Source organism: Podarcis tiliguerta (genome assembly GCF_965153285.1).
Source record: "Podarcis tiliguerta genome assembly, chromosome: 12".
NCBI lineage: Eukaryota > Metazoa > Chordata > Lepidosauria > Squamata > Lacertidae > Podarcis > Podarcis tiliguerta.
In genome coordinates, this window is record NC_139545.1 from 2,578,879 (window position 1) to 2,602,918 (window position 24,040).

Sequence of the window (24,040 nt, forward strand, 5' to 3'; positions counted from 1 at the left end):
TCTAGTTTTCTATATGCAGGCACTGGGGATGGCGGGGTATGTGACAGCATTCAGTCTTCTGAGTTCCCCACATGCTCTGTGAAATAGTATGGGCTTGCCATTAGAATATATTGTTTTTGCTAGAGAACATTCAAACAGGAGGCATGAAAAGGAAAGAAACTGAGGTTTTGCTGGTGTCCAGCTTTGGTCAACGCAGGCAAGCACATTTTACATTCATAGTGGTGCTTCCAGGTCCCATGTACGTAATGAAATGGGAGAGGGGGTGCCCTGCGTAGAAAAGTTGAAATTCAGGTATATCCTTATCAAGAAAACCTCCAAAGACATTTTTATCATTCAGCTTTGTGCCACACTGTGGTAAATAAGTTATGAATTAAAGCCTTGCTTCCATGGCCACAAGGCTGTTTCCCCAACCCCTGTACGGCTTTGCTAGTCACAAAAGCCACATTTAATGAATAACTCCTATTCCTTGAGGCTTTCTAGTCAAAACTATACGTTAATGTGAGCAAAACATAAAAATGAAGTTATATGAACAAAACCATATGAAAAGCTCAGTCTCATTTTGGTTAAAATGCTTTAAAAAAAAAAGCACACACAAACACACATTTGGATGTTTTCCTCAAAAGGCTGAACTTAAAAAGTGATCTTTATTTTCCATCACCAGCGATGAAATGAAAACGGAAAAAGAACTGAATCAATTTTTCTGATTGATCAGAGTTTTTCAAAAATGGTTTAATAAGACAAAAATCAATGGAATCTCATTATATAACATGATTTTTATCAGCGGTTACATTAATTAAAACATGGTCAGACTTGGATCCAGAAGAAAAAATGTTAAAGCTCTGTTCAGGTTTTTTACTTTGATGGTGGTATCTCAGCAACTAAAGCATAAAAGGGAATAATTAGCCACCTTGGCATTGGGTATTGTTTTGCTTTTAATGTTAAAAACTTGAGGTGCTTCTGCTCCACTTTATCCTGACTGACTTGTGACCCCCTGAGATATTAAATCAACACTATAGCCAGTTGGAGACCACAGTAGACTTGATGCCCAACTGCAGGGGTGGATCGAGATTGCAGACTATGGGTACAATTGCACTATAGTCAATTGAGCTACAGTCTACCAATTTTCTTCATTGCAGCTGTGATGCCCCTCCGCACTGCATTTCACTACTTCTGCTGTCCCATGAGATTTTTCTCTAGATTTGAGGCTCTTATCTTTAAAGTATTTGGGAGACAGATATGAAATGTGAAATAGATGCTAAAACATGGAAAAATCTGTAGACTAGGAAACCAGTGAGATCCATTTTAGCATATGAGAGAGAAAACAATTAAAGGGTATTGTCAGTGGTATATAATTCTGGTTCAGCTATCACATATAACTTCTGGCCCAGACTGTTGGCAAGACTCTGGGCCTCTGAACACTTAGTACCACCTTTGGCATGAGTGTCTAGTAGTGAAGGACTCTTGACGATAAATTGCTAATATAATTTGGGATCCTGTGCAAGCCACATCACAGCTAGCACTACTATCTGTCTCTAAGGATTCAAATGTGGGTATCAAACCCAGTGAACTGTTAACTTTTTGGTCAATGACCACCAGACTACTGATTGCCCAGAAATGGAAATTGCTGCATGATTTAAATATTTTGTCATGGTACAATAATTTATGGAAGATTACTATATCTGAGTAGTTTACACACAGGTTAAATGGTGTTGAAAAGTACTGAAAACACAAACCTTTTCTGCCATTTGGTGGAACTTCGTTACATATGGCAATAACAGTAACCTACATATTTGTTACCAACGACATCATGTGCAGGATTCCGTTTTGGGCCCCCCCCCCCCCACCTTTGTTGTTATTTTTTTAAAGTCTACAGCTCTTGCTGATCTATCTCTGAGCCACAAAGGCCAGCTGTAGCAGCTTGCTTTAGCAATACTTTAAGAAAGCGTTCATCCTTGGACTCTTGTGAGTTGATTACAACAAGGAGTTAAGTGGGAGACGGAGAATGCCTCCCTTTGCACCCTTGCAGTCTAAAATGGATGCCTTTGTAGCTCATTGGAAGGTTTCGCTTGATGGATCCTAGAAACTGTAGAAGGTGTGTTGGGCCTCTGCTTTTGAGCACTGTAGTTTATTATGCATCATAACAGCTCTCTGCTGGCATTGCCCTGGCTTGTTAACATTCTAAAATCCTGAATAATTTTTACTAAATGTATTATTTAAAATACTAAGATATGTGTTAATTACTTGCTAACCTTTTCTTCCAGTGACTTTAGAAATGAGTATTCTGTCATTCTCTTCTTTTTTAGCAGTCAGAGTCACTATGAAACAGAAAGAATATCTCAAGCTATGTAACAAATGTCACCAAGCATGTTTGTGTGTGTGTGTGTGTGTGTGTGTGTGTGTGTGTGTTGTACACAAGGGTTGTTGTTCCCTCTTCAGCAAATTTAGACTTTCTCAGCATAGCAAAAACAAAGAAATTTTCAGAACAGCACCTCAGTGGCTTTTTTGATATGGTGCTTATAAATGATGCTTAGCATTTATATAACGTTCTCTCCCCTACTCCCAGCACTTCATACTAAAGCAACCCAATGTGTATATTATTATTATTATTATTATTATTATTATTATTATTATTATTATTATTACATTTCTATACTGCCATTCATCCGAAGATCACAGGGCAGTTTACAATATAAAAACATAAAAATGGATACTGTATGTGTATGTGATCGGCATAAGATTGAAACCAGGAACTTCCCGGCTACAATCCAAAACTCACTTGCTAATGAATAAGACCTCCTGAACTTCAACACACTTTCAAGCAGTCAGATATGAGCTTGTGTGGCACAGCACTATGGTGCACTGGTTTCCATGGTGTGCCGTTGCACCGCAATCCTATGCATGCTTATGGAAAAGTAAACTCCAGTTGGCTCAGTGATGCTTAACTATAAGAACACAGGTAAGCGTGCATAGGATTGCAGCTATAGCCATGTACTTTGTCTTACTGCAAGTGGCAAAATTGTTCTAGGAAGGTAAGATTCACAGGACAAGCATGTGGCAACGCCGAGACCTTTGGCTTAAGTGCCCCTGATGTGCCTGCGGCCCTGCCATTCCCATTGTAAGCAGGACAACAATGGGCAGAAAAGAGTCAATGGGCGGAAGGTGAACTGGGTGCTTAAGCAGGCGCAATATGTGGGAGGAGGAAGATGCAGGAGGTATGGATATGGGAAGGAGGCATGGACCTGGGTGTGCAGGTGAAATGAGTGCAAGCAAGGCTTCAGAATAGAAAAGAGGCAAATTGAGAAATGGGGTTGGGAAGATAGAAAGTGAGCTTAATAGTTGAATGGGGTGGGAAATGGAGGCTCTAAGGGGTTAATGTGGTGGCAATAGCTGTGGGCGGCAAGCAGATTGAGCAGCGGTGCAGCCCTTAGTAAGATATAAGGTTATCATTTCAGTTTACATTGCATCATCGTTCACAATAATTTCTGCTTCTGAGAGATACCTCTGGTTTCCCATGAACTCACAAGCTTACAAACTCTAAGCAAAAACTAACAGAAATAACAAACTCTCATCAGCTTTCCACTCCAATTACAACCCATTATCACCCCAAAGGGATTGTCCTAAAATGCACAGTAGAAACTAGTATCCTTCCTATATTTTAAGTCATACGAGAGATTTCTATTGCAGCCATAAATTAAGATTTTTTTTTAAAAAAAGGCATAAACAGTATTTTCTCAAACCCTGGAGAATTTTAAAATGCTGTTTATATGACTTCATTTGACATCCTTAGAATTGTACTGATCCTTCAGAGCCAAGTTTATAAATATCTGTAAAGCTAAGCTTTTAGTCAAACTTATAAGAAAACATAAGAAATGGCCTCCTGGATCCGACTGAGGCTTCCTCTAGTCTAGGCACAAGGTTCTTTACACACGGTCTTTCTTTTTTGCACACTTCCTAGGATGCCCATGTGACTGTGCAACATTGCAGTCTAGGTGGTGTTGCAATAAAGAAAGCTTGTGTGTGTGAAGAGCTCCCTAACACTCTACATTTGTGCGGGGCATTTTAAGCATGTTGCAGTGAGAAGCAGACTCATCAGTCACTTTTCAACAGTGCATATGTGCATCTCAACACAACATTCCTTCAAATTTCTCTGCCCCAGCCTCTTGGCAGGCCACTTTGTTTTGCCTCTGCTCTCTCAGATTGCTGAAAATAAAGGGAGTGAAAGGTTCAGCACAGCACTAGCACGAAGGCAAGAGCTCTCCCCATTGTCTCCCCCCCCCCCAACCTGGGCATGGATATTCATAGCTATTCTACCACTTAATCTAGAGATTCCAATTACCGGTAGCTATGGTGGCTATTAGCAGGGGGGATTTTTGTCTTTCACATTTCAGCACGTCCTGTGCCATGCCAAAATTCGGTGCCCCCCTCCCAGCCTCTTGCCTTCCATTCTGCTCAGTCCAGCGCCCTGTGCAGCGGAGCCAGGCAGGCTGCCCTCAACCTGCTTCTCCAGCACCATTGACCACAGTATCTTTCTGGAGAGTTGGAAACACTATGCTTCCGTGTTTCAACTCTGGCCTCCAGGACCATTTCCAGAAAGTAGTGGGGGTAAGCACTGTTTATTGCCGTGGGAATTGTCCTGTGGCATCTCTCAGGGCTCCGTCTTGTCCTCATGCTGTTTAGCATCATCTGAGGCCCCCCTGCCACACTTTACAGTTAAAAGTATTTTGTGGGATCTACCTCTTGTGTTTAATTGGTAATGTGCTGCTTTTGATAGGAACTGGTTTCCTTGCTTTTATAATTGTATGCACTGTTTGACTTGTATGCTGATATAGTTGTTGCTGCCCCTGAAATCTTACAGCGAAAGGTGGATAAGAAATCAAATAAATAAATCTGGTGGCAGCCGTGTCTCCACACCCCATTAAGAGTTTACATGGAATCAACTGAACATTTCATATTGAGCAGGTTCTATTGGGAGGAACCCAGGCATCACTTTGATCTCTGTTGAGTTTAAGAGGGTTAAGGGCTTTCTACCAAACAAATTTGCATGGAATTGCAGTGTTAGGCACATGGTGTTCCACATTTAACGGCAGTGATGTGCCTAATCTGTAGCTTCTTTTGTGCATAGAAGTCTGTTGTTTACATAATCATGTGCTTCCTGATCAGCGGACACTAAACCAAAGTTCTTTCTGTGTTGCAGGGAAAGCACAAACTACGTGTAAACACAGGACTAGAAGGCAACTGGTGCGGCCTCATTCCCATTGGGAGCTCTTGCGACTGCGTCACCACAACAGGCTTGAAGTGGAATCTCGGTAAGGAAGGCATTTTGCTACCAGACATATTTTTTCTCCTTTTAGGACAGTTTTCTAGATTCTCCGGGAGGTTGGGGTTGGAGTGATGTTCCGCGTCGGAAGAGAATATGTGGCAAGGATTTACTTCTAGTTTATTATGTAGGTGCAGAAACCACCCTGTCAGCCCATCGTTGCATTGTGAGGAAATGGCATTTAGCCTGAAAACAAAAGGTCAATTAATAGTAACTGAAATAGTACCATTCTTCAGCCTACAAGCAATATTACTTGTGAAGTGCTATGTGTAATTGGGCATATCTCAAATGTTTTCCAACCCCCGTGAAACACACGGTTTCTGCCATGGAGAAGCCTTCTTGGTTTCCAGTCACATAGAACACGCCTACAACATACTGCTAAATTTGTGTGGCGGGGGGTGTCTTATAAGACCTTTGCATTCTTGCTGTTCGTAGGTTGAGGATAGGAAGAAATTGATCTTTGGTGGTATTTCCAGTCATGTGAGGACAGGGGGAGGCAGAATAAGGTTCTGGAGGTCCATCCTTAACCTGAAACTGTTCTTAAGCTGAAGTACCACTTTAGCTAATGGAGCCTCCTGCTGCCTCAGCACCACCGCACGATTTATGTTCTCATCCTGAAGCAAAGTTCTTAACCCGAGGTACTATTTCTGGGTTAGCAGAGTCTGTAACCTAAAGCGTCTGTAACCTGAAGCGTCTGTAACCTGAGGTACCACTGTATATAAGCTTGCATCATCACAGAGAGAAGTGTGTTTGCTCCTGAGAATTCTATTTTTTCAGTAAAAGGTTTGTTGAGGTCATGATACAGTACCCTCTCCAATGCATTACTCTTCAAGGAAAGCAGGTTTCTAAGGCCTAAATCTCATACTTTATAAGCCATAAAATTGACAGGTAAATAATAGAACAATAGAGGTTATTAAAAGCCCCCTCCCCTTTTGCCCTGAACTGCTTGTATGTCATTTTTTTCTCAGTTCTGGAAAAAATTATATGGCTGGAGGTCCTTTTATCATAGATAGTTTGTTGAAAATAAGAAAGGCAAAATAGGAAAAATAAGATGCTATCTTCCCCTCTCATTTATTCTTTGTCCCCCCCCCCCCCCCGCAAAACTGCAGGGAATATATTTGTGGTTTTCTGCTCCTTATCCAAAAACTCCATATTCAGTATTGCAGATAGCTATCCCAAACAGGCAGTCGATTTCAGTATATTATTTTCAAAAAGATGGGTGAAGGAGGAGGAGGCAAGTTCTGCAAGTTGATACACATTTAAACCAGTCGTGCGTGTGAACTGCAACACTGATTCTGACCTGCAATATGCTGCTTTTGAATGGGGGGGGTGTTGTGTGGAGCTTAGCCAGGTGTTGATGGTGACACACATGCAATGTACAACATTGTTTCTACAGATCCTGGAATGAAAGGACTAGGCAGTAAATGTGTGGAACTATGAGTCACAAGCTTGTTGATTTACATGGATGATCTGTAGCATTTTATTTAGTTGAAAGACAGCCACTCCAGGCTCGGTGCAAGTGTCCTTGTTACCAGAATACTAGGAACCACCATTCCTCCCAATCACTTGGGATGGGAAACACTTGTCTGGCTGCAAACACTGGGTCAGTGCTACACCAGGCCCTCTTCTTCATTTCCAACACACCTGAGAGGTTTGCATGACCCATCCCTCAGCAAGTATAGCTTTTGGAGTCAGTGAGACTGCCAAGGAGGCATCTCACTCCCACGTTCCCTCTGGCAAGTAGGCCGTGAGAGTTTTTTATGGGTAATCCAGTGCCCACCAGTCCAGTGCTCAGGGTGCTTACCATTTCTTCACTGCTTCTCTCCATCCTTTAAGACCACACTGAACCTGCTTCTTGTGACCTGTTGATGTGGGGGAAAGGATTTTCCCAGATGAAGTCCGTCCTTTGCATAATGGGAATGTGCTGAGTCTGATTTCCAAGTAATGTGGCAAAACCCCTTTTCTAAACAACAATCATCTGGCCAGTTCACTCTTTTAGGAGATTTGTTTAAATCTTTTTTGTCCAGGATACTGTTGGTGGTGCTAAGAGGCAGCTGATGTTTGACGTCATCTATTTTTCCTCTTACTTTCAATATCTGAATGTTGCTTACTAGAACTGCAAATAGCATACTGTGGTTTTAATAGAGATAGATAATATAGTTAGTGTATATATAGAGATCTCATTTGAGAGCTTGCAGACTAGTAATGCAGCAAATACATTTTACAAATAAAAAATGTACTCTGACCCTTTAGAAAGCAATGGAATACCAAATAGAAATAAAGAAAATACAAGTTGATGAGAATATTAATCAAAAGTGAAATCTATGCACTCTCCCTCCAGCAATAATACTAAATGAAACTGCGTGTCTTGATTACATGTCCAACTCTATGGAAATCAATGAATGTTAGTTCAGACTAGACTTCTCTGTCTCTTTTTCAAAAAAGGTGTAATGTGTGTGTCTACAGTGGGTTTCCCAAGCTCGACTTTACAGGCAGAATCTCTGAGTGCAAAGACACTCTATAGAAGAGAGGACTTCCTTAAACATGTTTTGATTTTGTGACACATTTGTTTTTCTCTTTCTTGGCAAGTATATTTGGTGAGTGCTTTATGTTCTTGAAAACTTGTTTCCTGGAAGATGCTATAAAGTGATCTTTCCAACGCATAGGGTTGCCATATTTCAAAATCCGGACACTAAAGCTTAGGGGGTTGGGGTTTTTTTGGCAAAATCTCCAAAAATCAACATTTCCAGTATGGGCTGCCATACACCCAGGTTTTTGCCGCTTTTCGAAATTCTATCCAGACACCATTTTTGATGGGCGAATCCCAGATCACATCCCAGAATCCCAGAAACATTGCACACTGAGAAGAGGCATTGTATAGATGAGATATTACTATTCAAATAAGAGCTTGAATTTTGATCAAGACCTCAATGTGATATGTTTGGGACTCGGTTACATATATTATGTACTCCAATGTTTCACATTTTCAAGAGACAGAATGTTTCCTGGTAGACACAAGTCCGCATTTCCTTTTTGATCTTGACATACTTCTGGTTTCAGCACTGTCCTCCAGGTTTCTAAAAAATCAAGTTTCTATGTGAATGACAATTGCAAAGTATCTCTAGGGCACATTTGGAAGGGCATGAACATCATAGTGAAATGTGCTGTGAAGTCTGCCAATTCACGTTTTAAGATGGTGAGGTTCATTTTGAATTGTTACATATAACAACGTATGATAGGCAATTGTGTTTTTTGAACATGTCCTTTAAACTGAATAATAAACACTCAGATGTGTCTAAGTCCTTGACTGAGTAAACAGAAAATGTCAGGGTATTGCATCCTTCCCCCCTCTCTGTTCTGCCTATATTGACCTACCCAAACCATCGCTAAAGAATGGATTTGAGTGGCAGCTCAATGGAGATCAGATTCATTATATGGTTAAACACTCTATTCCACATACTTATTTTTAAAAGGAAATAGTTATGATCTGTTTACTGCCCTGCTTTTGCTCTGGTGAAGGACAGAGGATGATTTAGTGATGCGAAATAGCAATGGGAGAAGGGTTCAGATAGTAAACTTTGGTGTGTGGGGATGGAAACCAGTGGTCAGTGAAAAAGCACATTCTTTTCATGTAGAAGTCCTGTCACCAACCTACTTGGAATTGTAAGCAGTAACCAACTTACCGTAAGTGAAAGGTTCCCTTAGCAGCTACTTGATCCAACCTGCCCACCATCTGTATTTGATTTTGTTTTGTTTTCAGTTCATTAGTCAGAACGCTTTGTTTCAAATCCCTTATGGCAGCCATTTGCTGCTCTCTCAGCCGCAGTTGTTCTTTAAGTAAAAGACCGTCACACCTGATGCCACGGCCATGCTCTCTTTGGGCCCTGGAACTCGGCATTAGAGCAGCTGCTTCAGCTGCAAATATTTTGCTATGTGTCTTTTGGGGACCAATCAGTTACTGCATGGTGAAGCCTATTTGAAACACACTTAAGCAGGGCAGATGTTGCAGTCAAGCCAAGGCTGGTGCTGTGCAGAGCAGTTGTAGCATTCAGAAAGCCAAATCTTTCTCCTCTCCCCCCTACAAATGCAAAGTAGGCCTAAGCCTAGAATTCAGGGCATCAGATACAGGGTTGCCTAGTGGTCTCTCAGCTAGCAGTGGGCCAGAACTTACATAGCTTCAGCAGGACTGTTGCTTCATGTGCCTTTGCAACATGCTCTAAGACATACAGTGGTATTAAGGCTAATAATGTAACCTTATGCTGCGTCGCGTCGTGTGGGATACCTGGGACAGCCCCCTTTTTGCCATAGGAGTTTCCACTGAGTAGTTTGGGGTGAAATGGAGGATACTCTGAAGCAAGCTGACGACCAGGAGAGGAAACAGAGAGACCAAGGAGATTGCAGAAAGGATGGAAGTAAAAAGAAACCATGCAGAGAAGCTTATGGAGGACAGAGCAGCCACTGTCTTCTACAGTCACACAGCAGGCTTACTGACACCTGCCTCCCAGGACCATCTGAGTCAGAACAGGTCTGAGAGACTCTGGGTGCCATTGTTTGTTTGTTTGTTTGTTTGTTTATAAGTGTGTAAGCAGCCTTGTACCCAGCATTGCTTAGGATTTCCAAGAAACCAAAAAAGCAGTGCAGTTTTGAAAGGTTCAGTCCCCCATCTTGATTCAAAATGGCATCCAATTGTATCCAAACATAGACAAAACTTGCTCCTTGATCTTGGGAACAGTTATGCAAAATTTGGTTAAAATAAGTGCAGTTTTCAAATTTTCAGTTCAACATCTTGATTCCAAATGGCATACAATTGTATCCAAACTTGCTTCTTGATTTCAGGAACCATCAGTCAAATTTTGGTTATGATATCTTAAGAGGTGTCCAGATGCATAGCAAACAGGCAGACAAGCAACTTTCCACAATATATAGTAGATTTTTTATTTATAAACCACCAACTCATAAGAAAAACATGTTGGTACAATAAAATCATTAAAATCTATTTTAAAAAACGAAATCATAAAATACAGAGTAAATGGCCAACACTGAATCAAATGAATTCTCTAGAAATGCTTGGCCAAACAATGGGGATTTTCTAGACAAAATGTTATACCCACTAATTTTGGACTCCATCCTCACTTACTGTCTTGCTTAGAAACCTAATGAGAGTGGTATACCAACCTCAGTTGTTCCTCTTGCTTCTTCCCCTCTTTTTTCCTCTCTGTTAAATAAATCCCGACAATCAGTTTGTTCCTATTCTGTTAAGTTTTCCACTGATTCTTTCCCCTAACTTCTTTTAGGAAAGTGGGCTATTTTTGAGGCTCATCTTTCCTCCCTCCTTTGCTGACTTGGAGAAAATCTCGGGGGGGGGGGTGATGCACTCCTTGTATCTGTTCTGAGCATTGCAAGTCACTGAGGTTCATATTCAGAGCCAAGGAATTACAGAAGCTTGGTGACATCTTCAGTGAAAATGTCCCCTGAAGTTGGAAAGTATGAAAGCCGCTCTGCCAGGAAATTGTTGGCTGGTAGAACGATGTGAGTGTTTGAATCCATGCAGCCCAAATTTATCTCATGGGGCTCCTTAAAAAAAAATAAAAAATTCCTCTATAATTTTATCCTTGCATTTGCTGCTTTTGACACATTACTAAACCTGCTGCAGATGGCCCCTATTTTGAACAGAAAATATAGTAGGGTTGCCATATTTAAAAAAGTAAAAACCAGGACACCAAAAAGTTGTTGACCTTTTTATAGGAAGACCCCAAAATTGTTGAGCCTTTTTTAAGGAAACCACTGAAATTGTCAGACAAACCCCAAAGTTTTTTGATTGACTTGCCAAAAATCCAGGACAAAGTGCCACCTTTCGGAAATTCCCACCCCCATCCCAGATGTCAATTCCGCCTTTGAAATCCCGGTAATATCGGGAAAAATCCAGGTTTTATGGCAGCCATAAATATAGTAAATGTCTGCGGGGAAATCTTCTGCCTCTGTTAGTCACCTTTCTGACAAGTTTCTTCCATGAAATATTATGGAAATCAACTCCTTTAGACAACTGCAGAAGCATGGCCGAACAGTGTTCATGAAGCCAGGCCAGTAAAAAATTAGCCGGTGTAGAGATGCTCATTTGTCTTACTCTTGCAAATGCATTGCATTATTTTCATATTGAAAGACCCAAATCAAGCATAATAAATGGATGGTGTCTTGTTATTGAAACCTTTCCAAAAAACAGGTTGTCTAGAGCAATGGCTTGCTACTTCCCATTAATTTCTTCCAAGGCTCTGAGCCATTCCACATCTCCCACTCTCCAGGGTCCACTGCTAGGTGTAAAATTATGAAATGGGCAAGATACATAAACTGTCAGTTTGCATTTCTTGGTGCAGAAAGTATTGATCTGATGTGTAGAGATCTTTCCTATTCTAATTAATTCAAGAGGGTTCTGGAGGCTTCTCTGTGTGAAAGAAACAAGCAGGAGGTTCGTGGTGTTTGGGTTATTCCTTCAGAGAAGCTGAGTACAGCTGGGTTAAACTGGTTCTCTTATCTCTTCTGTCAAGGTCCTGCTGACTATGTAAGTAGGGCCAGAAGGAGCCTGAGTTTCACTTTCACTCTCCATCTCTCTTTCCTTCTGGTGTGGTGTTCTGTATATAGTGTTAAGGTTAGACAGACTTACTATAAGTTATTGTAAGTTTAAGTTAACTCTGCTGCAACTGGATTTCTTATGGACTGCACCAGTCCTGAATGTATTGGATTTGTGACCATGATGCTCATTTGCCTTCAGTAGCAGTAAAGCTCTGCTGGATGAAATATAATTGCCTCTGGTCTATTTTTTGAGAATCCTACAACGTGTTTAAGTTTTTACTCTGCTAACAAATGTTGGAGTTCTGTTCTGGATCAATACTGAATAGAATTTCCATGGCATAAACACGCCAACCTGCAAGAAAAAGCCATTTCTTGAGTCACAGCATTGTGAGTAGACATGTAAACATCCTTACTACACTGTGACATTATTAATCATAATGTTTTATTGAGCCCTCTTTGGATCCATGACAAGAAACGAGATAGGTCAAATATGAAATTAAATTGTAGTTTAAAGGTAAAATATTTATTTGGCACTCATATGCAAATTGCTGATATGGTTGTTGTTGTCATATTTATATGTAGAAATAATATTTGAGGGGCTAATACATTATTACAATTAAACATTTAATACAAAAAAATGATAATAAATCAGAACAATAATAGCCTTTCCTCCCTATGAATTAAACAACCACGATACACATTATTCAGTTCTGTGATAGCATATCAAAAACTTTGGTTTCTCAGCCTCAGCCTAGGTCAATGAAGGAATCATTGGAAAAAACCAGGTGCCACATTCCCTCTAGGAAGCGGTTGATTCCAAACTGACATGATATGAGAAACAGCAGTATTTCACACTGAAATGCGGCTTCCATATTTTTTCCTTGAGTCTCGAAAGCATTAGGAATGGTGAAGCTGTAGCATTTATGATCCAATACAATGCAAGATTATTTACCGATTATGAAAAAAATATAATATTATTACTGTAAATTTGATTTCTTACCATTCCTTCACCAGAAGATCCTAAATCAGGTTGCAGTAATTTAAAATTCAATGTTAAAAACAGTTTAAAACGAACACACATATGTTTCCCTGACATTTTACAACAACCCTACTTTCCCTCATTCTGGAGAGCCAGCATGCTGTAGCAGATTACATATCTGACTTGGATTGGGACCCCCATGAAACACACTGCAGGAGAAGGCTGGGAGGAAGAGACAAGGATGTGTCCTTTGAGGAGTGCATCTCTCCAGGTACTCTGGCCTGAAGCACCTTCAGTATCGAAAGACAACCCTTACTTTATAGATGTAGGATTCCATATTCAGGTATTGATTTATTCCATGCAACGTGGCTAAACTCAAGTTAAAATAATAAAATGCAGCGCCTACAGTTTACATCTTTATCAGGTTACAAGGGATACACCACAACAGCATTTAGTCATAGCATGTTTTCCTTGTAAACCAGAAGTGTAAAATCTGGCTTTGGGGGGAAACAAGGCTATTCTATCTAAATATGGAAATGCAGGTACATGACAGCTCCTAAATATTGCTTTTCAATACTGAATTTTCTTTTGGCTAGAACAGAGCAAATGACACTATAAATCTTAAGTGAAAGCCGTTAATCTTCAGGGGGTTTTTCTACTGGTTTACACTAAGTCTGAGCTGAATATTCCCTTTTAAGAGACCATTCATTCATTCATTAAAAATATTTCTTTTAACAAATATTCATCCACTGTGAAATGGGGCAGGGGGGTATTCTTCGTGGGGGAGCTTGGCTGCTCACCGCAGCCCAGAGAACACCCTGCTGCTTTGGGAACAAGGCAAATGAGAGCCCTCGTCTTCTTTCCCAAGATCACCCCCGAGACTGATGCTCTTAAGGATGTAGCATTGAAGGGTTCACTGAGAGTGTCGGCAAGCCTATAGACAGAGGGGACCCAACAGAACCATTTTTGGCCCAGTGGACCAGATCTTTTCCCTGCCACCCCGTGAGCCAACCTTGAAAGTAGGCAGCACCACCCATGTGCCAGTCATCGGACACATCGAAGTTGGGTGAGGGAAGGGAGCTTGAAGAGTTTACTCAGCTCTTTGTGCAGCTGCGCAAACCCCTGACAACCAGCTGCGTATGAAAAGCGCTAGGCATGGGATTTGCAAAGCATTCTGTGTGGTGCTTGCCAAACACCTATCAATCACTCATTGGGAATCTGGGCACAAAGTGCTTTGCAAAGTGACTTTTCTTTATTGTGCTCTCACTTTGCTAGTTTTTAATTGAGAACAAGCAATCCACTATTTCAGGGTGGGTTCCTGTAAAAATACGATTAAAAATCATACAGCATCTAGCACAGCACATTACAGTTGCTGCAACAGGGATAAAAACCATCAAGTAGGCTGCCAAAACCTTCAGCAATTTTCAAGTGGTCCCTTGTGGTGGTGGGAGTTTGGGAAGCACTGTACTATTCTAAGTTTTGGTCAGAAGTCACCAATCAAGCCTGCCAAACAAGTCTGGCAAACTTGCTTCACCTTTGGCAGGGGGCGGGTGAAGTGGTTCCCATTTGTCCTGCATTCCCTGACATTTGTCAATGGAACTAGATCAGGGGTGCCCAAACATCTTTTCAAAGAGGGCCAGATTTGATGAAGTGAACAGGCATGAGGGCCGACCAGAGTTGTTGACCTTTTTTTAGGATTGACGTTGTTGAGCTTTGAGCCACATGGGCCAGATTAAACCAACTGGCAGGCCAGATTTGGCCCCCGAAACAGACTTTGGACGTGCATGAACTAGATAGTCTTTGGGGTCACCACATTTTTGTCACCTACACAGTGAATGACTGCACAGCCTGACACTGAGAGTTTCGTACAGGGGTGAGGATTTGCTTTTCTCTTGGTTTGGAAAGGCTTTCTTGCTGCAGAGCATGTCCCCTTGGGAGGGTGGAGAAGTGCCTTAGAGGGTAAAAGCAGCCCAGTTCAGCTTAAGAAGTGGACAAAGGCATATGCATGCACACGTCCTCTCCGTGAGCAGCATGCGCAGTGCTTTGATGCCCTTCCCTTAAGGGAGGAGGAGGACGAGGATGGAAAGGTCATCTGAACTCTGGGAGAAGATTTGGGAAGGCATCCAGGAACTAGGGCAGTGGCCTCGATCGGCCTCGGTCTGATCCAGAAGGTCCCCTCTTGCATTATGTGGCATCTCTCCTGATTGGCTTTCAGCTCAAGGGCTCTGTTTGTGAGGCAATTTTCTAATCAGCTGCATGAACATTCATCAAAGGGAAGGCTTCTAATTTTGAAGCAGAACAGCTGGAAATCAGGCACATAAGGAATGTTGATAAAGCTGATATTTGAAAAGAAGCAGAAGTTTGACAGAGGGAAAATAATAAGATATTCATTGTACATAGCAAAGGTACGTTGTCAAAAAATGCCATTCACGCATTATTTATCAAAAGGTTTTTCCACATCTTGATTATGCCTTTATTATCACATTGTAGTCTCTAATCAAACGCTGATTTCTGAATGTGAGTGAGTCAGTTGTCCTTTTAATCCATAGTTAACAGCTCTGAAATTTGCTAGCAATTACCTTCAAATTAAAAACTCCTGTTTGCAAAGTATTGCTCTATTTGTAATCATCATTCTATTTCACAGCAATCATAAATTAAATTATCTGGTATTCCAGATAGACACCTCAAATCCTTACCATCCCCCCCTACATTTTCAGATAAGGTTCCGCGCACACACACCCTCACAAATTTAAATCTTAGTAGTGAGTTGTGCATGTTTTTGGTATAGTTTCATTGTAATGTAGGGTGGATCTACACATGGGGGGAAGCTATAAATAAGTCAGAAATTAAATCATTGTATCAAAAGAAAAATGCTTTGGAAAAACGCAAATACATTTTTTTTGCTCTCCAGTGCCATTTGTGTTGCATGTTTATAACACTTTCAAAATGCTGTTTTTCTACTAACGTAGTTCCTTCCTCTAAAAATTATATGGAGGTAATAGATTCAGGACAGACAAAAGGATGTCGTTCATTCCTTGGCCAAGAAATGTGATGTTGAGTAAGCTTAGGTGGCTTTTTAAAAAATTAGACAAATTTGTAGAGGATAGGTCTGTCAACAGCTATTAGCCATGATGTTTTTAGTGGTGCCCTTAGCATATATACCTCTCAGTACCACATACTGGACAACAGAGGAAGCAGTTCCGAGAGGGAGTAGCCATGCAGTAATTGCTGCTCTCCAGCCAAGAGAAAGGACCTGGCTGTCTCTTGTCTCCCTCTGGTGCAGAGGAGGAAGATCTGCTGCTTTTCCCTTTGAGTAAATGGTTATTTTGTCCATACAGATGCAGCAGTAGCCTTCCACATGTGATTCCCTCCCTGAATAAAGAGTGACACAACCAGGTTCTTATGTTTCTTATCCAGAAGCAACCACCAATCCCTCTGATCAAGCCCTCTTCCTTCTCTCCTTCCCTGTGGATTAAATGATCAGCACTGTAAGATTAGGTCTCTCTGTTACTTTCGTAGAGACCTGACACCCCCAATGCGGACACTATGGGGCCCACCAAGTCCTTCTGCCCTTCCCTTTTTTTAATCTTTATTTTAAAATGAGTGGCTGTTGGGCTAGGTAGGGGGGTCTGCTTATTTTGTTCATGTTTCAGTTAGTTTGGGGTGTATGTTGTTGAAGGAGCAGGGCTGAGCACCTGTGAAACAGGACATCAAACAACATCATATGGTGCAAGGCTATACATGCATGGCAGTGTTACTTTAAATTCAATACTTAGCCTAATAAGTCCTGCCATAAAGTGTCATGTGTTGTTGGAGGAGTTATGTTGCATCGTATGAGTTAGAAAGCCAAACCACTTCTCTCCAAAGTCGTTGGCCAAACCTTTTCCCCCTTGTCCCATATATTTTTCTGAAATAGTCAAGACCCCATGACCACCCCATTCCCTAAGGATTAAACAACTAGACATTGCACCGCGTACTGGCTTTATGGGATCACAACTTTATTGGTTACAGATGTGAAACTTCTGCCAATGGCATTGGGACAAGTAGCTGCATATAGCACGCCAGCCCACCTGCTGGCAGTGACATTAGGGCAAAGGGAAACCAGGGAAACCAGAAGGGACGCCCTATGACCCACATCAAATCTGGGCATCCCCTAAGTGGTTCCCATTGGATGAGTATGGCCCTGGCCCCCATCTGGACATCGGACAGGAGACACTTTTCTTGGATCCTTTTAACAGGATACCCTTACCCATGGAGGGGCAGGCAGAGGCTACAACCTCTCCTCCAATCAATATCTAAGTTTACCCAATGCCTATCCGCCTTTCAAAGGTGTGAAAATTGCTATGAGGTAGGTGAAAGCCAGCTGGCTGGTGCCAATTTGCCAAGTGTAAAAATTCCTGCCCAGCCCTGAAATATGGCGGCATTGTCCACGAAAGCCCTAAGCTAAGGGAGGGAGGGTGGGAGAGCCAGTGTGGCGAAAAGAGGCTGAGTGGCCAGGCAGGCCTGGAATTTATCCTGGCCCTGGGCACGGGACCCAGCTCTGCCATTGGACAGTTGGTCCTGCGCCCAGGGGAACGCCTTCAAAGTCCTGCCGCCATTGGCTAATTTGGCAGCAGGCAGACAATCTGTCCTGCCCATGGCCCTCCTGCAAAGCCACCCACCAAAGAAGGCAAAGAGACTTGCCAAAGATTTCTCATACCTTCTGGTCAGGGAAAGGCTGCTCCTAGTTTTCTACTGTTGGCTCACTTACTGTCTTGCTGCAACTGTACAGAAAATTAGCATGCCCATCACAAGATAAACTTGTCAATTGTTTGGTCTAGTCCAATAAGGTAGTTCTTGGGTTCGCTTGGTCTTTCATGTAAAATGGCCATGTAGAAAATAGTTCTGCCTTCCATTTTCTTTATATCCATGGCTACATTATAATCAGACTTCTCAACTTCTCCAAAGAACTGCCAAAAACTGCTTTTGTGTAGTGACTTCCAAGTTTGTGCCAAGCACAATAATCTGTTCATAAAAAGGCCTCTCTCTCTTTCTGTCTCTTGGATGTTGTCACGGGTGCTTTAGCTGAGATTCCTGCATTGCAGGGGGTTGGACTAGATGACCCTTGGGGTTCCTTGCAACTCTACCGTTCTATGATTTTATTATTCTTTCTCTTTCATTTTTAGAAAAATTATGTGCAGCACCACTACATGCCTGGTATTAACAATAGGCAATTAGTGATGAAATCACCAATTAGTGGTAGCTTTCCAGTGTTGTTTTCAGAAGCTTAATATTGTGAAATGATCTGTGATTTTGAGTGAGCATTCTTTACATATTGTGTTAGATGCTCTGTTTAGATTAGTTTTCACTGCCTATAAGATTTCTGGGGAAGAAAGCCCCATAGTTTGACATACACTGCCATCTACAGAAAAAGCTGTGCAGGCCGTATAGTATGTCTGCTACTTTTACTACACTACAAGTGACATCTGTGGTCACAGTGTGTGATGAACCTGCACAGTCAGAACATTTATCAGCTGCATCGTCATGGTCAATAAATGCTAAATTAGAATCTATAAAGTGTGTTTGTCAGTGTACCCATGCACACTGTGGAGCTATTTCTATACTGTTGGGAACCAGAATGAAAATCATTAATTGTTTCAGTGCACCCCGAGGCCTGACCTTACAGCTGTAATGATGTGTTTAATTGTAAACGTATCCCCTTTATGGAGGAAGGTCTGGCTATGCTGCCTGCATCGCTTAGGGCCAACATCATTCCTGAGCAGCTAGGCGCATGGTGTCATGGAGGGGTGCTTTCCATCTTGGGCGTGCTGGCGGGGGGGGAACGGTAGAGGGCAAGTCTGGCAGGGAAAGCTTGCTTCAGTCTACAGAGAAGCTTCTTTACTGCAGTGATATCCCACTTTCCTCAAGGAGCTCAAGGCAGCGTCCATGGTCTCTTCCCCCATACCCCTAATTTTCTTCTGAGTACAATCCTGTGAGGTAGTTATGCTGAGAAATAAATGACTGATCCAAGGTCACTCAGTGAGCTTCATGGCTGAGTGAAGGTTTGAACCTGGGGGGCCACGGTGTACTCAGGAGTTCCCCAAATGGACCACCAGCAGTCCCAAAGCTCCATTCTGTTGGTCCACAGTGTTGGGATTTCTGGCAGTGCATCCATCACATTAAATATTCATGTTGATGTTAATTGTATTTTATTGCTTGTTTTATTTTTATATTGTAATTATAAAAAATGCAATATATAAGAAATCAAATAAGCAATAAAAAGACAATTAAAATAAAAAAAAGCATCCAGCACAGCACATTACAATTGGTACAACAGGCAGAAAAATAATTAAGTGGCCTGCCAAGACTCAACAATTTTCAAGTGTCCATTGGGGGGGGGCAGGAGCTTGGGGGCCTCTGCTCTGGCTGCTACATCACTAAGCCCACCATCTCAGATCCATGCCTTGAAAGGTCTGCGTACTTCTTCAGTGACATTTTTTGCAGCTCTACAATTTAAAACCCACATTTTCTTTGTTTGGGTAAACTGCATCTGAAGAGCTTCCAAATCCCCCCTTTTCTTTGGTTTTTATTTCCTAATCAGTGGTGTTGGGCAGTTGGGATTAACAATATATACTTTGCAGGAGCTCATTTGCATATTATCCAAATAGGCTGTGTACAGATTGAGCTGCTACATTACTATAGAACTCTCTCTCAGCTATTCTGAATAACTGTGATAACTTTAAAACATCAGTTATTGTTATGTATAGAAGTTTGGGCATTTTCTCTGTTTTTAAAGCACCAGGATGCCTAAACATCTGGCCCTAGCTCCAAAGTTGGGGAGCAGCAGGGCAGTAGTAGGCAGTTTTCCGGAGACATTGATGCAGAACCCCAAGATTCTCTTGCCCTTCCCACCACCAGGTTTATTCAGTGGCACTGTCTAAAACGAAGCTCCTGAATATAGTGCATTTTCCTTTGATATAGACAACTTGTTGGTGAATGAAGCCCATAGGCTTCTGTCTTTGCCAGCTGACTGTCAACATTTGGTCTTTCTGCCCACGCTGAGCTGCTGAGAAGATATTGGCAATATTGGTAGTTCCAGTTAAAATGGATTGATGATTATGAGTTGTCTTTTTGTTGCTGAGTCTGTGTTTTTGTGATATTCTTAATCAAAATTAAACCTGAAAAGGGACACAATTAAGTACGAAGTGCAGCAGTGTTTTAGGATAATTACGTTGTGGTAATCACCAGCATTTTCATTTTTTATTAAAGTAGTTTGGAACTACTTAAGCATGGCAGTTCCTGTAGCCTGAGATTAGATAAATGGATGCAAATGGGAATTGTAACTGATGAGTGATGGATGATGGCTCTATATGTTGGATACTGTAGACCCTTGTAAATGATTCCTTCCCCATGGAGGACAGAAACCTGTAGGCAACAAGTGGAATGTGAAGCACAATCCCTTTAACAGCATACAGGGTATGGAATGCAGCCTGGGAATATTCTCAGGGAGAATCACGATTAATTGAAGTCAAGGTGTTCGGTACCACATCACATCAAGATAAATGTTCAACCCCTGAAGAGTTTGGAAATCAGGCGACTTTTGAAAATTCAGGACAGAGAGGTTGTTAAACTGCTGAATTTAATAACCTTTATGTACTTAGCATCTGATAGTCATCTTACCTATATATCTGGAAAATCTGCCTAGTGCAGAGAGAAGGAGAACTTAAGATTCACAGGATATATTCAGGTCATTCCACATCAAATCAATGCAAAAAACAAGGGTTTTGTCACACACCATCTCAGATTTTGATGAAACTTGGTGTACACCCTTCCCTTATGGTTGAAAGAAACCCCCTTGAATTTCCCCCCTCTATCTCAAATGGTTTTAATTTTATAGCACTTCGAAGTTTCGTTAAATCTGTGTTGTTTGTCCCTCTTGAGACCCTCGGCACAAGATACCCTTGTGTACATTCCCCCTCCTCCATAACCAATGATCAGATCTCTTTGAAATTTTACACAGAACTCAATAATGTGATGAGGATTTCAGGAAAAAAATACACCAGCACTCAAAAGATTTTATAAATGGAAAAATGTGTGAGCATGATGTAACCGAAAAATTATTGCAAAGACATGCTCTTTCTCGACAAAGAATTAAATTTATGGTTGAAAATTTTTTGGTTTTTGGACATTGTGGAGGGGAAATGGCTACTAGGTAGCCATTTTGTACAATTTTCCTACAATCCATAGCTGTAATAGGAAAAAATTAAAGAAACAAAGTTGTTCATCTTAAAAATGAAAATAATATTGGTTATTTCGGGGGGGGGGGGTTCCAAAAGTTCAGACTTGTTTTAATTTTGGAATATTTGAATTTGAAGTTATGAAAATTGGCTATCGGGAATGAAAAGAAAAAAGAATTTACAGTCAATAGAACATTAAATGCTGACATTTAAGGAAATAAGACCTAGCAAGAAATATATTCCCCAAAAAAATAATAATTGAGTGTTATATATGTCAAATTAGGTTTAAATTATTAAAAAATAATTATTCATTTCAGAAATATTAAAAATATTAAACACTTTTAAAGTGAGGAGGCTGCTGTTTTACTCGGGTCCTTCCTATGCTGACTCCCTATAGGCAGCTGGTTGGCCACTGCAAAGGCAGGATGCTGGGACAGGTGGGTTTTCTTAAGTTTCGTGTTCTGACCAAAAAGTATTAAAGAGGTGAGTAACAACTTTGAAACACAATTAAAGTCTTGTTAATAAAGAACAGTAGAATATCTTAAAGCACAAGACCCAAGAGTTTGAAGGGTTTGGATTTGATATCCCGCTTTATCACTCCCTTTAAGGAGTCTCAAAGTGGCTAACATTCTCCTTTTCCTTCCTCCCCCACAACAAACACTCTGTGGGGTGAGTGGGGCTGAGAGACTTCAGAGAAGTGTGACTGGCCCAAGGTCACCCAGCAGCTGCATGCGGAGGAGCGGGGAAGCGAACCCGGTTCCCCAGATTAGGAGACTACCGCTCTTAACCACTACACCACGCTGGCTCTCGCAACATTCTGCAAATTCTGCAACATTCAAAGATCAGCATTAAACATGAATAGCCCTCCTTAATGTAAGTGCTGGTGTGTGTTAACACAACACAGTGTCAGAGGCATACCAAGGCTCCTTTGCACCCTTGGCAAGGAGATGTATTGGTGCACCTGGAGCTGGGAGAGACCAGAAACTCGGAAAGTGTTTCGTGTTGTTGTTTTTTGGTCACCTTTTGTGCTCCGCCAGTGACTTCCTCCATGGTCACTGAGTGTCAGGGACTGGACTGAAGAGGAGGAGGAGTGGTGGAGGTCGTGTCCCCCCTCCCACTTTTGTTTGTAGCTTCCAGGGAAGAGGAAGGCAGTCTCAAATTACACCAGGGCTTGGAGGAAGATGACAGCTCAGAGACGGGAGAACAGCAGAGTTATGCGGTGTTAGGGGAAGGAGGAGGGGAGACAGCAGCCAGCTGACACATCGCTGGACAGCATAACCGACCCCCCTTCTCCCAAAACGCACCGTTTGTTAAGGGTGCAAGAACAAAGGGCACAACGACAGTTGGCCTCGGGCGGATGCCGTAGAAGCAGGGGTAGTTGTTGTTAGAAGGGAAGGGGGGGAGCTCAGTGCAAGCATCTCTGTCATGGAGGAATGATTGGATTCCTTTGTCTTTCACTGTGATGATGGAATAAATCATAAGTAAGAATTTCCTTGTTTCCTCCCTGATTCTTGGTGCCATCAGGGGGATGGAGAGGATTCCTCGAGCCTGACACTGGGGTCTGCTCTGCTCTGCTCCACATCCCCTCCTCTGCCTGCCTGCCTCTGCCCACTGTTTTCCCTTCTGCCTCCTTCCTCATCCTGCAACTCTAGCCTGCTCTCTCAGTCTTTCTTCCCTCTGAGCCCTGCTGGGCACTCCCTTTAGAGCCTGGGAGTCTTTCCCGGCTGCCCAGAGCAGTGGAGGAGTGGCCCAAGGAGCGTGTGGACAGGGGGGCAGGCTCCTAGCCACTCTGGGGCAGAGTGGAGGTGCACATTTTTTGTGCCACCCTGGACCTGCACAGTGGACAGAATGTTACACATGGCCCCAAAATGATCCAGGTTTGATCTCTCACTGACCATTTGTGCCACATTAACTGGGACAGTTTTAAAAAAAAAAGATCCAAATTTTAAATTTACCCAGTAATCTTGGTTTTGCTTGAATTACTCACACACCAGAGCTGACACTTGCAAGACCTGTAAGGAAACTAGCCTGCCACACTAAAATCTATGTGAGTGAAATATTCTGTTCTTTGAACTGCTTAGGAGAAATCCAGCTAAATTATGAAAACTGATGATACACAGAAAAAGAAAAAGACAGGCATACAGTGAAAATGTTGTGGACATTGGGAAAGCACTATGAAATGTGAAGATGAGAAAATGCTTGTGAGCTTTCCCTGCCCCTTGTTGGTTATCTAATAAACCCTTTAGCAGTGAATATTAGCAAATAGTGTTCATGTATAATACAGATTGCATTCAAGCTGACTGAAAGCTTATTGGAATTTCACATTTTTATATTTGTGTATTCAACGTAACCGTTCCATATTTGCCTAGAAAGCTTTCATGGACAGAACGTAGCTGAAAGAAAGCACACAAATCAGGGTGAAAACAAGCTTTTGCTTCAAAATCTTTTAATATGCTACATTGCTGCAGAACAGGAACCTGAACTTTCTTTTTCACATTTTCACTGTGGCCTTGAAGATAGGAATGGGGAAGCTTGTTTTATGTGCTTTTCGGTTCCTGGTTTTGTATTTCCACAAGGTTGAGCTTTTTCACACCTGCAGCAGCAAGCTCAGGTTTGCCACTGAAACAGGAAGGAAGCACTGTCAATCTTATTTCTCTGATTATTGTACCCATATGATTTGAATGCTTGTGAATGTGTTTTCTGCATTCACACTTTGTATTTTTAGCTGTTAAACTGCTCTTCTTTAAGGTGCTACGAGACTGTTGCTGCTGAAACAAGGTGCATTGAAAAGTGTTAACTTGGCAAATCAGTATATTTCTAGTCCCATTTGCTTAGTCAAAATATGTTCAACAGATGGCTTCTAAATTTGAAGGAGGGGGACTATTGGGGTATTTTCTATTTGATATGGTTTAGTACTGAAATTATTTTTAAATGAAACAAGGAGGGTTCTCCAGTCTCCTT

General features: G+C 41.7%; 1 protein-coding gene across 11 annotated transcripts in view; it reads left to right on the forward strand.

Annotated features, from left to right (window-relative positions):
• TPK1 (thiamin pyrophosphokinase 1) overlaps nucleotides 1-24,040 on the forward strand; it is a 217,401-nt gene that overhangs the window by 159,722 nt on the left and 33,639 nt on the right. For 8 of the 11 annotated variants that reach the window (XR_014503866.1, XM_083407135.1, XM_083407136.1 and 5 more), the window contains one exon: nucleotides 5,195-5,306. Coding sequence is in view for 9 of the 11 variants with exons in the window: in XM_083407135.1 (XP_083263261.1) it covers nucleotides 5,195-5,306 (112 nt within the window). In the remaining 2 variants the exon portion in view is untranslated. Of the gene's footprint in view, nucleotides 1-5,194; nucleotides 5,854-5,904; nucleotides 12,737-24,040 lie in introns of those variants that run through there. The other 3 variants (XR_014503867.1, XM_083407138.1, XM_083407143.1) reach the window with 3 other exon arrangements.